The following is a 17,046-nucleotide window of genomic DNA, read 5'->3' as shown; positions in this document are numbered from 1 at the left end:
CTATTAACCACTCTAAATCCGGCAGGGAGTTAATAGATTTAGGTTTTGAACGGCAGGCTTACCTGATATAAGGAGATAACATCTGGCACTAAGAAGAAGAACTAGTAAGTGAGCTGCTCTGTATCTAGATTGCATTTACAGGGCTAGGTAATGATCCACAGCTTGTATATTCCTTCCAAGGGTGGCCGGTGCTAAGAGCACCACTATCTTCTACATAAACAGTTTTCTAAATGTAAAACATTACCATATTTTGGTATTATTTTGATTAGACTCAGCAGTGTTTACCAAACCTTTATCCTCTTAAAAGAAATACTGAAAACAATCTGAAAATCATAAGCACGATTTTTATAAGTCTTGGAGCCAAAAGATTTCTCTATTGGAATGCAACTCTAATGATGTAATACAAATTAATGGAAAAATAGCAGCAGACATTGGCTTTGCTGCCAGGTTTTAAAGAGTACTTAAGCAAGGCATATTTATCTTAGTGATATGAATATTTAATCTTTCCTTATCTGGATAGACATTTTAAAGAGCGTTAATCAATATATTTTTTAGAAAACTTTTAAAGCTTACTCTTATTACAAAAAAAAAAAGCCTGTAATTTTCTCTTGAAATGCAGCTCATCCCTATTTACACCTATTAATATTTACTTAAACAATACAGATATCAATAGGCTTTTACAGTATATAACAAGTATACTCTAAATTTCTGTAGATGAGTAAATACAAAAAAATAGCCAATGGAATTTTGAAGGTGAAAAAAATACTTTACCAGATGTAAAAACACACTACAAATCTATTCTAATTAAACAGCAAGACACAGTGCAAAGAGGGGCAACAGATCATTAGAGCATAATAAGGAATCCAGGAACTGATCCATGTGTACATGAGAAGAATTTACATCAAGGGGGAAATAAATGGGGCAACTAACTACTGATTTATTTATTTATTTTTGTTTCAAGTTTTAATTTAAATTCTAGTTAGTTGACATATAGTGTAATATTGTTTTCAGGAGCAGAATTTAGTGATTCATCACTTGCTCATCATAACATGTGCCCTTCTTGATGACCATCACCCATTGGCCCATCCCCCACCCATCTCCTTCCATCAGCGCTCAGTCTGTTCTCTGTAGTTAAGAGTCTCTTATGTTTTGCCTCCTCCTCTCTTTTTTCCCCTCCCCCATGTTCATCTGTTTTGTTTCTTAAATTCCACATAAGTGAAATCATATGGTATTTATCTTTCTCTAACTGATCTGTTTTTCTTAGCATAATACACTCTAGCTCCGTCCATATGGTTGCAAATGGCAAGATTTCATTCTTTTTGATGGCTGAGTAATGTTCCACTGTGTATATATGCCAAATCTTCTTTATCCATTCATCCTAACTACTGATTTTGAACAAAGTAAAGTTAGTTTACTCTCTTGAATTACCCACACAAATAAAATGCCCAATGGATGAAAGATCAGAGTGTAAAAAAAAAAAAATGTAAAAATTGAAGGTAATAGATTTATAATCTTGGTCTTCCTCTATAAGACACAAAACAATGAAGTAAAAGTAACAATACAGACACATTTGAATGTGCAAAAATTTAAACAAAAGACCATAAAAAAAAGTTAAAATGTTAACAACAAATTGAGGGAAAGTATGGTGACATATTTAAGAAAGTTAATATGCACCGTATCTAAGGAGTTTCTACTAATCCATATGAAAAAGACAACCCAAAAGAAAACTGGTCAAAGTAAATCAAAAATTAAAAATAAATGGTCAATAAAGATATATAAAGATTTTCAACCTTACAGAAATCAATGTTTATTCTTTAGACTATAGACCCCTCACCACCACCACCACCATCCTGCCCCACCAGTGCTGATAATGGTGATACACAGGCATGCTCATAAACTGCAAGTCACAGAACAGCATCTTTCAAAATGTAAAAAATATATATCCAGTGACCTGGCAAATCTACTCACGTACTAGTACAGGAATATTGGCATGTGTGCACAAAGACACACACACATATATATTTAATGACATTTTTAAAAAAGATTTTATTTATTTGACAGAGAGAGAGCATAAGCAGGGAGAGCAGCAGGCAGAGGGAGAGGGAGATGCAGGCTCCCCGCCGAGCAGGGAGCCCAATGTGGGGCTCGATCCCAGGACCCTGGGATCATGACCTGAGCTGAAGGCAGACGCTTGACCGACTGAGCCACCCAGGTGCCCCCACCAAGATATATTTATAAAGAAAGTCAAGTCACTGTTTTACTAATGAAACACTGAAAATTCCATAACATCCATCAATAGAATAATTGTTCAATAACTATGGTACATTATCTACAAAATGCCATGAAGTCATTCAAATAAAGATATACACGAATATGGAAAGATTTTCTAGATGCTGTTTTGTGACTCAGAGGGTGTACGTAGAAGCATGTGTGTACATACATGTAGATCATATATATACACCTACATGTTTGCAAATACACAGCAAATGCCTAGAAGGATCTACACCAGACTTTTACCAGTGATTACCTGTGAGAACAGGAATGAAGCTGAGGAAGGAGGGAGTGAAGGGAGTTTTCATTTTTATTTGATGGATTTTTGTACTGTTTGAATGCTTAATTAGAATATATCATTTGTGCCCGTAACAAGTATAGATGTAAAAAATAAATGAACTTTACTCTCCTCATAACCCTTTTTTTACTTGTTCATAGCGTATGACAGAAGAACCTCTTTCAGTATAAATGTTTATTTTTCATAAACTGGGAACTTCCATAGACGTGCATTTTAAAAATTTGATTATTTTCTATTTTAGTTTATTCTTCATATAATGTGATCACATGATAATTAGGTAATCAGATACTATGATTTCTGGGAAAACTATGCAGAAGTCAAAGGATCCTGAATGATAACGAGTAGGTTGAGCGCAGTCACCACATCTCAGGCGTCAGGACTCAAAGGCATGATATCTTTCCAGTTACCCCAGAGGTCCCAGCCAACTTGATGTCACCATAAATATTCAGCCACCTTACTATGATCAACTTTACTGGAGATGTATGACCACAGGTGTCAAATATCAGGATGAACTTTCCCTGACCCCACAAGTGGAAGGGAAAAAGGAGGGGACAATAGGTCTGGCTTGATCTGGGCATGTGACTGTTCCAAGAGTCAATCAGGATAGGATTCAGCCCTCAAACAGAGAAAAATCCTATACATCCAGATGGCTAAAAGCCCTGAATGCATTTACAAACAAACATGATATAGGAGGAACCAAAACAAATACAACTCCCCTAGAAGAAAGGGGAGTTTCTTCTGCATACCAGACATTACATTACCATAGGAGCAATAGCTTTGGAGCAAGGAGGCCCCTACCAACTTTAGCGAAGGGATTTGCTATTAAATTATGGAGTTATACCATTCCTTCCTTTTTCATAGGACATTCTCTCAGCATGGACCACCACCAACAGGAACCACTGCAGACGGAGTAGCACTATAATGCAGCCTGTCTTACAGAGGTTGTTTTGAGCCTAGGGAATCAGTATTGGCTTTCCAGAAAGACCTGCTGTGGTCTTCTTCACGTAATCATCGGTCCTGGTATATTTTTTAAAAATTCAACTTTTCAAGATTTAATTGGCATGCAAATTTTTAGGCACATACATGTTATACAAGAGCAAAGCACATAAACCTGTTAGAAAGAAATAAACAGAACACCTGTGAAGGGGGGGGTGGTGGTAAGACTACATGATTCCGCAGTTCTCTTCTGGTTTTAGCAGAAGGATAAACTGACACCAAAGGGTACTGGGAGGAAAAAGGGTAGGATTACTGTAAACTTTTGCAGCAGCAGTAAAAATTAGATTCCTAGTCTAAGTTAGGTCTTCTGAAAATTGAGCTGCTATCTCCTCTAAGTTATGTCTACTGTGAGCCCCAAGCAGACACACAGGTGCCCACAGCGGCTCTCACCAGCATCTGTTCTGGGCATAAAACTTCAACTGAGTCTCTTCGAGAGCAGAATAAATGATTCTAATGCTTGTCTCCTGGCCCAGAAAATAAGACTAAGAAAGAAACCAGAACATAGCCCTTTGGAATGATTCAGACTTCTGTGAAAGAAAAAAAAAAAAAAGACTTAATTTTAGAAATGTTCACTAGATAGTGTCCCGCTCATCCGTTTTTAAAATTTTTTTTTAAATTGTGGTAAAATACACATAACATAAAGTATGCTGAACTGCACTTTGCCCACCTACCTTGTAAACTGTCGACTCTCTTCATGAACTTCCATTTCTGTGCTTTTAAATTCATTTAGTTCTTTCCTTATTGCTGCCTACATAGGAAAAAATAGAGAAACAAAATAGATCAATAGGTCACATAATTCCTCAACGTATACAGCATCAACAAAGCAGACATTCTTTTAAGAAATGTCTTGCAAAAAGAGATTCCTAATTTCTACGAGGTAAAGGTAAGATAAATGTAATGTCATACTAAAACCAGGGCAGACTTCCTTCAAGTGTCACTGATGAGGAGAGGAAGAAGGCCTTTGCTAAACTCATCCTGGGGCCTGGTCTGAGTCACATACATCCCCCACCCTCAATGACCACAAGGATAGTCCAGATCATAAGATTTTCTGAGAAACAATATCATTTTCCTACTAAAGTTCTGTATTTCGCAGCCCCCACAGCAACATGGCTTTGACCAGCTGCCACTGAACTACTGAGGAGGTAGTTGCTATTTATTCTTTAATATAGAAAGTTCAGACAATCAGCATGAAAAATTTCACCACAGCACTTAAAGCCACTCAAAGAAAATGCATCAATCGAATGTGATTACTATTACCACATAACAAACACATAACCCGTGTCACGTAGATGTTGGGGTTGGCAGAGACGCTTATGTCCCTCAGGTTGAAAAATGGAGACAATCATCAAAATGTTAACATCAGTTATCTATTAACGATGGTCACTGGATCACGGATGGTTTCTGGTTTCAACTTTGTGCTTATCTTTACTTCTTTATTTCTCTACAAAGAACTTTTCCCTCACAGGAAGAAAAATATTAATTAAATACATCCCCATAACCTAACCTCCATGAGAGATGGACTCTTCAGCCCAAACACAGAATATTGCAAACCACGGAGAACGACTTCACTGAGAGATAAGAAAATCTAGTTTGTGGTTGGACAACGAAGAATCTTAGGAAAAGGGAAAAGACAGAAGGAAGCCTTGAGGCCTCTCTCTGGCCTCCTCCCATCACTGACAGTCACTCAACAATAAACAAGCTTTCCCCCAACAGGCCTGTTGGTGTTATATTTAAATCCTGCAGTCATAGATTGCTCATCTCCCTACTCGTATCCCTCAGCCACTGTAGGTTCTGTGGGGAACCTGTGGCTGGAAACTGTGGCAATAATTCTGGCTACTGGGTTCTGAAAGAGATGAAGCAAGCAGAGAGATACTTGTGGGCCTGAGTCCCCTGTGGTAACACCATCCATCTTGTCTCACAAGGGAGATCACAGCGAGGCTACTCTGTCGTAATCACTGTAAATATTGATAGCTAACCCAGGAGCTGAAATAGTGAACATGCCCCATACTCATCGCCAGATAGCATCGAGCGGAAAACTTCCTTGAAAGGAAGTATTTTAATATGGGTAGTGGCAGAGAATCTTGTCTCCACGTTCATTTTAAATTTCTCCTCCGAAGGTAAGATGTCAGTAGACGAAGTAGAAAGTGCTACACTTGGTGCCGGAAGTTATGAGTTGTTGTCTCACCTATGCCTTCAATAGCAGTGTGACCCTCGGTGAATTATTTTGCTCCAAAACCTGTTTTCCCCTCTGGAAAATGGGGATGAGAATTCCTCACAGTATTATAAGGCTCCATTAAGAGCATATGTGAAAGTGCTTTGTACACTTACAGTGAAACTTCCAAAAGACGCAATAAATTTTCGTTTATGATTGTGACTAACAATTCTTTCACTGTTATTTATAGAGTCCACTATTTGCAAGAAGATGTCACTGAAGGACACTCAAAGACAAATAAGGGCAAAGTCCTTATTCTCAATAGTGGGTTGGCTACCAATCTAAGAGTCTGCAAAAGTCAATGAAAGCATTCTTTTAGAATCAACTGAGATATAGAAACTGCAAAAAAAGAGTACAGTATAGTTTATTTTTCATGGTAAATTGTGTGCTACATATCCCTTACATTAGGAACACCCACAATTCATTTATGACCATATACATACACGTTTTCCCCGAGAAAGTCAGCTCAAGATTTTGGGGCATATCCCACACGTTCATCTGCAGCGTGACTTTGTCACTCCCTCATCAAGAGGTGGAGTCTCTCTCTCCAGCCTTGAATCTGGACAAGTCCTGCCACTGCTTTAAACAACAGAACACAGCAGACGGGAGGTTGTGCCAGTCTGGGATGTAGCCCCTAAGTGGCCTGGCATCTTTTGTTTCCTTCTTCTTGGAAGTCAGCTGCCATGTAAAAAATGTGACTACCCTCAGGAAAACACACCGTGAGAAAGTCAAGGTAGAGGAAGAGGCCCGGAAGGATGAGAGGCCATTGGGGATGGAGAAAGAGGCCAAGGAGCAATAAGGCACAGATGTGACGGTGAAGGAGCCATCCTGGAAGTGGTGAGCAAAGTAAGATGGTTAAGTCACTAAGGCGCTGATAACCCGAACACCGTATCGTCTCACGAATGATAAAACGGAGGCCTTGAGGGATTGAGTGACTTGCTAGACATCAAATGGGTGTTAGGGACAAAGATGGGGCTCATGCATAGGCCTTCCTACTTGAAGTCCCACAGTATTTCCATTAAAATGAGCTTCAGGGCCTAAGTCATCTAGATAATTGCCTCAGATCTCCATGTTGTGTGTGCTGGTTTGTAATTAGGAATAAGGAGTCAGTTATAAGCAATGAATGCGATGTGAAATTATAGGGACTGGTTATTTGAAAATATATATTGGCAAGATGGGACTACAGGCAATTAAAGAAATGCAATACTCCTTTTAAAAATTCACTGCAGAACTACCACACATTTATTCCAAGAGTTGCTTCCTCTTAATATTTAAAGAGAAGGTTTCCGGGGCACCTGGATGGCTCAGTCAGTTAAGTGCCTGCCTTCGGCTCAGGTCATAATCCCAGGGTCCTGGGATGGAGCCCCACATCGGGCTCTCCACTCAGCGGAGAGTCTGCTTCTCCCTCTCCCTCTGCCCCTCTCCCCACTCATGTTCTCTCTCCTCTCTCTCTTTCTAATAAATAAATAAAAAACCTTTATAAAATAAATAAAGAGGTTTCCTGAGAGGGTTATGAGAGGCAAGAGTAATTAAAGACCCTTCATGTTCAGGAAATACAGGTACAATAATCTTAACTCCCTTCTATGCAAATGAGACCAGAGTTTAGGCCTAAGGACTCTTCCCATAAATATAAATGGGACTGATTCTGTAGAAAGATACAGGATAGAAACAGCTAGGCTGCTGTGGTGAGATGGGAACCTGGATGGTGCTGAGCTGGACCAACACTGGTTAGTCACTGAGCAGAAACCAGGTATTTCTTTCCTTTCTTTTTTTTTAAGAGTTATTTATTTATTTGAGAGAGAGTGAGCGTGCACAAGCATGCCCAAGTGCGAGGAGGGGCAGAGGGAGAGGGAGAATCTCAAGCAGATTCTCCACTGAGTGTGGAGTCCAGCGCAGGGCTGGATCTCATGACTCTGAGATCATGACCTGAGCTGAAATCGACAGTTGGACGCTTAAGCAACTGAGTCACTCAGTGCCCCGGAAACCAGCTATTTCTAAGACTGAAACTAAACAAACCCCCTGAGACCAAATACACAGCATTTTTTGGTACCATGAGAATTCAGAGAGGAAAGAGGAAAGAAAAATGACTGAACCAAATTGACTAGTAATAACTTGTGTTAGAAGGTCTGCCTAATCTCTTCCAGTCAGCTCAGGGATCACCCTGGCCAGAAGCAACAGGTGATTTGTTGAAAATAGGGACCCTGCTGCCTTCTCAAGTAACATGAGCTATGAGGCCAAGATTAACCAGATTTCCCCTCATTGATGCTTTTTGCCTATTTCTTTGATAAAAATCTGATACGGAACAAGGAGGGAATTTTTTTTTTTAAAGATTTTATTTATTTGAGAGAGAGAGAGAGAGAGCACGAGCAGTAGGGGGAAGGGCAGAGAGAGAGAGGAAGAAACAGACTCCCCGTTGAGCAGGGAGCCTGATGCAGGGCTGGATCCCAGGACCTGGAAATCATGACCTGAGCCTAAGGCAGACGCTTAACCGACTGGGCCACCCAGGTGCCCCCGGGGGGAATTTCTTGACTACTCATCAAACTCAAAGCCATGCTAGGTAAGAGTACTCTTCTTTACTGCAGGACAACCAGGAAGAGGCCAAGAATATCTCTGCATAGAATTAAAATCTGTCTTTCCTGCGACCTGTTTAGACGGGCATTCCTGGAAGGGTAATATGTTCATCTTTATGTCCCTGGTATCTAAGACAGGTCTTAATATATCAATAAATAATTACTAACCTCTTGGACAAATCCATGTATCATCTGAATTTTCAATTTTCTTTCACTAGATAATTTTAGACTAGATTGTAAACTGAGGCTCCACTGGATAGTGAAAATGTCACCAATGGAGAACAAATTTTAGATTACCAAGCCTGCCCATGAATGTAACACTGGCAAGCACTACCATTTACTGATGAGCTGGAACTTTATGGATACACTACCTAATTCCCAAGATGGATATAATTGGCTATATAATTGGCTATACACTACCTAATTCCCAAGATGGATATAATGGATATATTTAACCAGAGTTAAATGACTTGGCCAAATTCAAATATCTTTCAAGTTGCCAAGTCAGGAATCAAACCCTTAAGTGCCCAGCTCCAAAGCCTGCCCTCCCGTCTCCACCATGGATGGAACTTCCACAGCCTACCCAGGGAGACGGCAACTGCCAGGTGAGCCTCAGTCTTCAGGCCAAGTTGATGGCCTTCTCTGGCTCTGCCTGTCCTGGCATCTTAGGGCTCATATATCTACTTCAGCACAGATACAGACACTATATCTTACTGTACGTGTATCTGTTTCTAGTGCTCTACTCAAATGTATACATTTTAAAATTAAAAATGGTATCTCGAAGGTGAATTAACTCAATCAAATTTACAATTAATGGGGGGGGGACAAAAAAATTCACAATTAATAAGGCATTTCTCCCACCACTTCTTTTTCCTAATTTGAGCAATTTTATAAGACTACCAGATTTATGAGATTCCCTACAGTGTTTTCATAGAATGGGCATTGATTGGTTATTGACTGCCTCCTGATTCCTTCTCTTTATACTTGAATTGCAAAGATTTTTTAAAATGCAAAATAGATTCTTGGTGGGGCTAAGACATAGTATAAGAAAAGACAGAGAAGGGATGGCGCCTTTAGGAGGCAGGAAGTTCAGTGTTTATTTTGAGAGCAGAGGTGGAAATACTTAGTTCCAATAGTTTTTTTTTTTTCTTTAAATAGGATATACAGTTCAAAAGTTATAAAAAGTAAAACCCTTTTTTAACATGAAAGTTAAATTACAGATTTTTATACTTAATTGGTATAAAATATATTACTTATAGAATAAAATATATAGTTATTGAATAAAATACATTCTCTTTAATGTGATCATTATGCATTATGAAGTGTTTTACAGTAAAAAGCAACAGAAACCCAGAAATGCTTGTTATAATAATGATGATGAGCATGTATTATTTTCATTCTAAAATAAAAAATACACTAAGACTGTAAATAGTTTTAGTATCTCCAGGCAATAAGTAACATTTCATTATACTCCTCTTTTAACTTCTAGAGAAAACAAATAACTTTATTTTTTTTAGTGTTAGGTAGAAAATAATATGCATTGATGTGCATTATAATTGTTACCTCTTTTTATATTTTTGAATATTCTGATTTTTGCCAACAAACATGAGTCACTTGTGTATACACAATGTACTTACATTCACAACATTCTAAATTGTTCATTTTTCCTATTTTCTATCTTTAAAAAGTGTACATTTTTTTAATCTGAAAGAAATTATTCTGATTTTTCTTTGAGGAAAACAAATTTATAATATAAATCCAGTTCTAAAAATGCTGCCCTTTAGACTTCCACAAGTATCAGGAGAAATGGGAGAGACAATGTCACAGGGTAAAAAATGAGCCCGAGATGTGAGGAGGAAGGGGTCCTCGCTGTGCTCTGGGGCTCAGAGTTTGCTCTGCAGGGGAGATGCTAGTCATGTGCCTTGAAAGTACTCTTGAACAGACACTAGGCCTGCAGAGGAAAAACCTACCAAGTAGATCTCCCCTGCAGCTTAGAAGTCCAGCACAAAAATCTATTTTTGTTCCAACGCAAAGTTAAAAAGAAAAATCCTCTCCATTATAACTGGAGATGGATGAGTTTAACCTTTCAACAACAGACATGAGTTAGAAACTATTTCTAGGGTATGGAAAATGTAATCATGGGGACTCTCACTGCTGGCATACTTTGCTCCTGCTGTGATCTTTACTCATTTCCCTGGCCACCCCCTACCTGCCTTTGTGAAGTTCAGCATTTGAATATCAAGCTAGCTGGGAATGGTGGATGTAGCAATTTGATTTGTAAAAGATGGCAGCAATCACACCTCCAGCCCACACGTTCTTCTACAATATGACCTTGCGATCCCCCATTGAGAGGCAGAACTAATTCCCCTCACCCAGAAGCTGGGCCCATCGTATGACCTACTTGTAACTAACAGAATGTGGTGGAGTAAGGCTGGGTGTCTTCTGAAGTGGGGTCAGATAAGGCCATACAGCTTTCACCTTGTTCTCTTGGGGCACTTGCTCTGGGGAAAGCCAGCTACCATGGAAGAAGCCTGACCACTCTGAGGCCACACTGCTGAAGAGGCCACATGTAGGTGCTTTGGTGGACAGCCCCAACCGAGCCCAGCTTCTGAGCCATCCTCTCGAAGACACCAGACATTGTAAAGAAGACATCTGGGACCCTCCAAAGCAACCTCTTTGTCAGCTGAGTAACACTGAGCGACCACAGTCAATCTCATGAAAAGCAGAATTGCCCAGCTGAGCCCTGACTAAATCCCCAACCCACAATTTATAAGATAGAATAAAATAGTTGTCATTTTCAGCCACTAAGTTTTGGGAAGTTCACTGCATAGAAATGGTGACTGGAACAGGGTCAACTAGGAGTCACTCAATGAGAGGTGGGTGACCAAAAGCCCACAATTAGGGGAGGAGAATGGAAGAAAACTTGTAAACGGTGTACACTATTTCTTTTTTTTAAGATTTTTTCAAGTTTTTTTTTTTAAGTAATCTCTACACCCAGCATGGAACTCGAACTCATGACCCCAAGATCAAGAGTTGCATGCTCTTCCGACTGAGCCAGCTAGGCATGCCTACACTATTTTTTACAAAACAACACACCAGGTGCCTTGACTAGGCCTTCCATTGAAAAACAACTAAAATCCTGAATATAACATTTAAAAATTATTTTAAATGTACTGATCAGCCAGTAAGAAAGTAAACAATACTTTGACAGAAAAGAATAAATGAAGACGAAGCCCAGAGAAATGACGTAAGCAGAGAACTGAAATTGGGTTTGACCTTGAGGGCATTTGCTATGTTAAATGTGGTGACTGCAAGGAGTCATTTTCATAGCTTGGTGAAATACTGAAGACAAGGGACGAAACCTGCCCAAGGTGGGAAGTCCAATAATGACCCTCCCGCCATAGGGAGGGGCTCTTACAGCACAGCCTCAGTGAAGGGTGTGCTAGAATGTCTGATCCCAAGGACAGGAGAGATAATGTCATGCTCGTGCTTAGCAGGTGAGGCAGAATGAAATCTACCCTGAGAATATGAATCAGTAAGTAGCACTCACATGGGTTTACAGCCTGAATTCATAGCGCTAAGGTGGTCCAAAATAACTCACCTTTATATTAAAATAATATTAGATAAAGCAGTCTTTACAACAGAAAGCATTTCTTGAATAAAGTCTCATCATAAAGGCCTCATCAGAAAAATGTAATTATCCTCGACTTATGTACATCTATTGACACCATCTCAGTATATAGGAAGCAAAACAGAATTATAAAGAGAAGGAAAGATCCATATATGTCGTGGGAGAGGTTAACACATCCCTCTCTTGGTATGGGGCCAAGCAGACAAAAAAACAAAAAACAAAAAATGGAAGGATACAGAAATCTGAATGAGACTCACAAGCTTAAATTAAGTTTCAGACATATTTAAAACTCCATACCCCAGAACTACAGAACGTATACTGTTTTCCAGGATATATGGGACATTTATAATCACTGAGCACACACATTTAAAATCCCAATATTTAAAGTCACATCACAGTCCAATTAAATCAGGATCTTTGGGGGTGGGACCCAGACCCAGGCATCACCATTCTTAAAGCACCCCCACCCCGCCCCACGAAAGCAACATGCAAATAAGGTTGGGAACCATGGACATACAGCATCATTTACAGCCTTCAGTGGTTGTATCAGAAAATAAGAAAGGAAGAAAGTTAATGATGTTTTTTAAAGATTTTATTTATTCATTTGAGAGAGAGAGAGCGCGGGGGTGGGGGGAGGGGAAGGCAGAGGGAGAGGGAGAATCTGACACCCTGCTAAGTGGGGAGCCTGATGTGGGACTCAATCCCAGGATCCCGAGATCAGGACGAGCCGAAGTCAGACGCTCCACCTTAAGAGATTCCACCTTAAGTTAGAAAAGAATGGCCAAATAAAGCCAAGAAAATTAGGAGAAAGATCAAAGAGCAAATAGCAACACAGGAAACACATCAGAGATGATCCATAGAGCTCAAGGCATATCTTGTATCTTTTAAAAACATCAGTTCTAGGTAAATTAACAATTTAAATGTGAAAAGCAAAACTATAAATGTTTTAGAAAACAGTATAGCAGAATACATTTAAGATTTTGGAATGGGAAGAATTTTTTCAAAGAAACAAAATCACAAGCCACAAAGAAAAGGTGGATAAATTCACTGCCTTAAATTTAAGAAATCTCTTTTTGTCAAAAGATAACCATAAATAGAATGAAATGTCATAAATTAGGAGATACATACATATTTGCAATATGTATAACTGGAATATATGAAGAACTCCTATGAATCAGCAAGAAATGGACAACCCAAAAGAAAAGAGACAAAAGACAGGCATAGAAGTGGAACGTGAATAACCAATAGGTATGAAAATATGCTCAACCTCATTAACAATTAATGAGAGGCAAAGTATAAGTACAATGAGATGTTACTTCATAATCACTAGGTTGTCAAGTAAAAAAACAAAACAAAAAGACTGACCATCACATGTTGGCAAGAATATTGGGCTACGGTTAACCTTTGCTGTGGAAAGGTAAACCAGAGCCATCATTTTGGAAAGCTGTTGATACTGCCTAGCTTCGCTGAATATCCCCACATTCCAGGACCCAGCAATTCCATCACAAGGAATATATGCTAGAAAAAGTCTTGGATCAGTGAACTTGAAGATGATACAGGAATCTTCACAGAATATAGCTTGTACACCTAAAATCTGGAAACCAACTAAATAATTAACAACTGAGTGGATAATTACTGTGTGACGTATACATACAATGGAGTATTATACTCCAGTGAAAAAGAATAACTATTGCCTAGTCCATCAACCCAGATTCTTTTGTTAGGTGAATAATGCAACACCTGCAAGTACGTTGTATGATTCCAATCACTGAGATTCCCAAACTGGCAAAACTATGAAATACATACGTATTGTTTAGGAGTATACATAAGGCAGTTAAACTCCAAAAAAGAAAAGAAAGGGAATGATTAACACAAAAGTTGTAGTGGTTATTCCTTATGGAAGGGAGGGAAAAGCAATCGGGGAGGAGCCCACAGGGCCCTGTTCAGGTGCTAGGAATACTCAGGGATTAATAAAACAGGTATCTTCTTTTTATTATTTAAATGGTATGTTTCATTCATATATTCTCCATCATGTGATGTAATTCACAACTAAAAAAATAAAATGCTAGAAGAATGTATAAGACCCGAGATGGAGTTAGGGTTGAGAAAGAAATGTTATCCATTGTTAACACTTACTCCAAAGACTGCATCAGCCTAAAGCCTCATGTCTCCTTGTGGGCATTGGATCCCACATGAGGTCATAAGCGAAGTCTACTGCTGCTGAACGGTGAGGATAAAGTATAGGACGGAAGGCAGATGAAGCACTGGAAACCACTCAGAATTAAGTGGGAGGCAGAAAAGGGAAGAGCAGAGGGCTGCTGGTTGAGGGCTGTGATCAGGATAAAACACACTCAATGGTCTTAGCCATGATTTATATCAGCCCAAGAGGGGCTTCCAGAAGGAGACATATTTTCACACCCTATGACAACTTGCTGGACACCTGGACATGAGGGGAGAACAACAGGCAAACAGCAGGCTCCCGCTGTCCACACTGTGCTTCATGTGATACCTTCAAGGCTCACCTCAGGGCTGGGAGGGCTTGCCCCCAAATCCTCCCACCTTCCCCCTCCTGCTCCCTCATGCTCCCTCACGCGCCATGCATGCTCTGTCATTCATTGCACTTGTGTCCACGAGTATACCATCCGACCAGAACACAAGGCTCTCAAGGCCAGGTACTCTTCCTCTTGGTCACCTGGGGAACAGCATGGGGCTGGACGTTACCTAGGGAGCTGTAGGTGTGAGGGCAAGAAACCACATTAAGAAGTTTACAGGCAATTCCTGGTAACCCATAAACTTGACATGTCCTTCAGGAAATGAGGCACTGATTGGTGGTGAGCTTGACACATGACCTGAGTATCGGTCTTCTTCCTCCCCTGGAGGCTGCCCTCAACCTGAGTGATTTTACCTGCCTTGGGGAAGCCTCCTCCATCAGGGCACATTCCTCAGCCTATGCCCTCCATCCCAGCCTCACGGGTCTCTTCCTCGCCTTTTCTACATCCACACATTCTCCCGCTGCTCTACTGATTATGCCCTACTGTATCAATTATCAACTTTTCGAATATGTATTTAACCTTTCCCTTTCTTTGGGCTCCTTCTTTGTGGCATAAAAGATTGCTCAGGTATTTCTTATGTATATAGAAGATTGCAGGCTCCACGATCGTCACCCCTCAGGTGACTTACTTCTCCGTCATAGCCAAGATTCTTGAGGTTGTATTTTATTCTTCTTTTCTCCACTAGTCAGGCTTCTACCCACCAGACTACTAAAATGCCCCCTCTTGCCATGTTCCTAACCACTTGTGACCTGACTTTCTCCTTCCTAGGCTGTTGGGCTACATGTTCTCCTCTTTCGCCACCTCACAGACATTTCTTCTCTGTGTTCTACCACCTCTTCCTCAATGTTGGGTCCCTTGGGTGCTATTCCCAGCCTCCTTCCCTCTATTCTCATTCCCAACATCCTTCGTTTATGATCTTTTTCCTTTCCAGTTTTCATTTCTTCCTATAAGCAAATATTTATTTATTTATTTATTTGAGAGAGAGGGAGAGGGAGAGAGAATCTCAAGCAGACTCCCTGTTGAGCGCAGAGCCAGACACAAGGCTCAATCTCACGACCCCAAGGTCATGACCTGAGCTGAAATCAAGCGTTGGATGTTTAACCGTTGGGCCACCTAGGCACCCCTGAGCAAATGATTTCTATCTACATCTCCAATATGTGCTTGACATGCAGTAGGTGCTTTACAGCGTGAAACCTCCTACTAAAATGCACAGCATATTATTAAATACCTCGCTCTAGCATTAAGACTGGATGTGGCGTGAGTTTATTCAATACGAAATTTTGTGTAGAGACAAAAATTAGAAATCGTTATTTGGAAAAAAAAGAAAAGAAAGAAAAAAGAAATCATTATTTGGGATATTAGGAAAATCCTAAAGTGAAGACTTTGAAAAGAAAAGGTTGGCAAAATTCTTTGCCTTTGGAGCCAAATCATTCATAAAATAGTCTTTCTCCATGAGGGGACCCACTATACATTTCAGTTTTTCTGGACTGTGAGCTATGAAATAGATTAGGGATTGGTAAGCCATCATCCACAGGGCAAATCTGATCCACCATCTGTTTTTGTAAATAAAGTTTTATTGGAACACAAATACATCCATTCACTTACATACTGTCTATGGCTGTTTTCACACTCTAACGGCAGAGCTGAGCTGTTGCAACAAAGACTTATAGAAAAAGTGTGCTGGCCTTGATATGGATCAATATCTTTTTCACAGTTAACATATCCTTTTATTTTATTTATTTATTTTTTTAATTTTTATTTTAAGTAGGCTCCATGCCCAATGTGGGGCTTGAACTCAGGACCCTGAGATCAAGAGTCAAATGCTCTACCAATTGAGCCAGCCAAGCACCCCTTAACATATCCCTTTAAAATGATAACTTGAATAAATTATATTTTCTAAGCGTAAGGATAACTCATGGCTGTAGGACCACCCCCCCCCCCCCAATCCAGGTATGAATGCAGGCAGGTTACAGGGTAACTAAGAACGAATTTTTCTGAGACTTAGCTGAAAGAAGCTCACTGATATTACTAAATATATCACTTAAGTGGCTTAAATAACCAAAGGCAGAAAATTATTGAGCTACCTGGTACTCTCTAAGCCTCCTGGGATGACTGAGCGTTGTGGGGGGGGGGGCGGTAAGTGGATACTGAAACTTCGAGAACAGCAATAAAATCATAAACAAATAAAATCATGGCTAAAACCACAAGGGCTCTTACCTTGTCTGCAGGTGTTAACCTGGCCCAGGGCTTGTCTGCCCGGCGATCGTAGTCAGGAGAATCGGTGACTTCTACATACTCGTTAAACCGCAGGATCCTTCGAGCTTGTAGCTCCGCCACTGTGGGTCTCAGGCTGAGCTGCAGGGGGATAGGGACAAAAAAGGACAAGGTCAGGAAACCTTTACAGCCTCATGGTGGCAAGTTTTCTATAGAGAACTTCAAAGTTATGGTTAAATAAGGTCACTTTCAGATATCCAAAAGAAGAAAAAAAAAGGCAGCAGCATCTTGGGAGTTTCTAA

General features: G+C 40.0%; 1 protein-coding gene across 3 annotated transcripts in view; it reads right to left on the bottom strand.

The window, feature by feature from the left end:
- The window catches only part of PHACTR2 (phosphatase and actin regulator 2), a 120,718-nt gene that overhangs the window by 9,621 nt on the left and 94,051 nt on the right, over window positions 1-17,046 (bottom strand). For 2 of the 3 annotated variants that reach the window (XM_040627889.1, XM_008695039.2), the window contains 2 exons: window positions 16,748-16,885; window positions 4,237-4,313 (listed from right to left, as the gene is read on the bottom strand). In XM_040627889.1, coding sequence (XP_040483823.1) covers window positions 4,237-4,313; window positions 16,748-16,885 — 215 coding nt within the window. Of the gene's footprint in view, window positions 1-4,232; window positions 4,314-16,747; window positions 16,886-17,046 lie in introns of those variants that run through there. The other variant, XM_008695040.2, reaches the window with a different exon arrangement.

This window comes from Ursus maritimus, unplaced genomic scaffold, assembly GCF_017311325.1.
Source record: "Ursus maritimus isolate PB19 unplaced genomic scaffold, ASM1731132v1 scaffold_13, whole genome shotgun sequence".
Taxonomy (NCBI): domain Eukaryota; kingdom Metazoa; phylum Chordata; class Mammalia; order Carnivora; family Ursidae; genus Ursus; species Ursus maritimus.
Note: the sequence above shows the minus strand (reverse complement) of the source record. Positions and strands in the feature narration are given on the sequence as shown.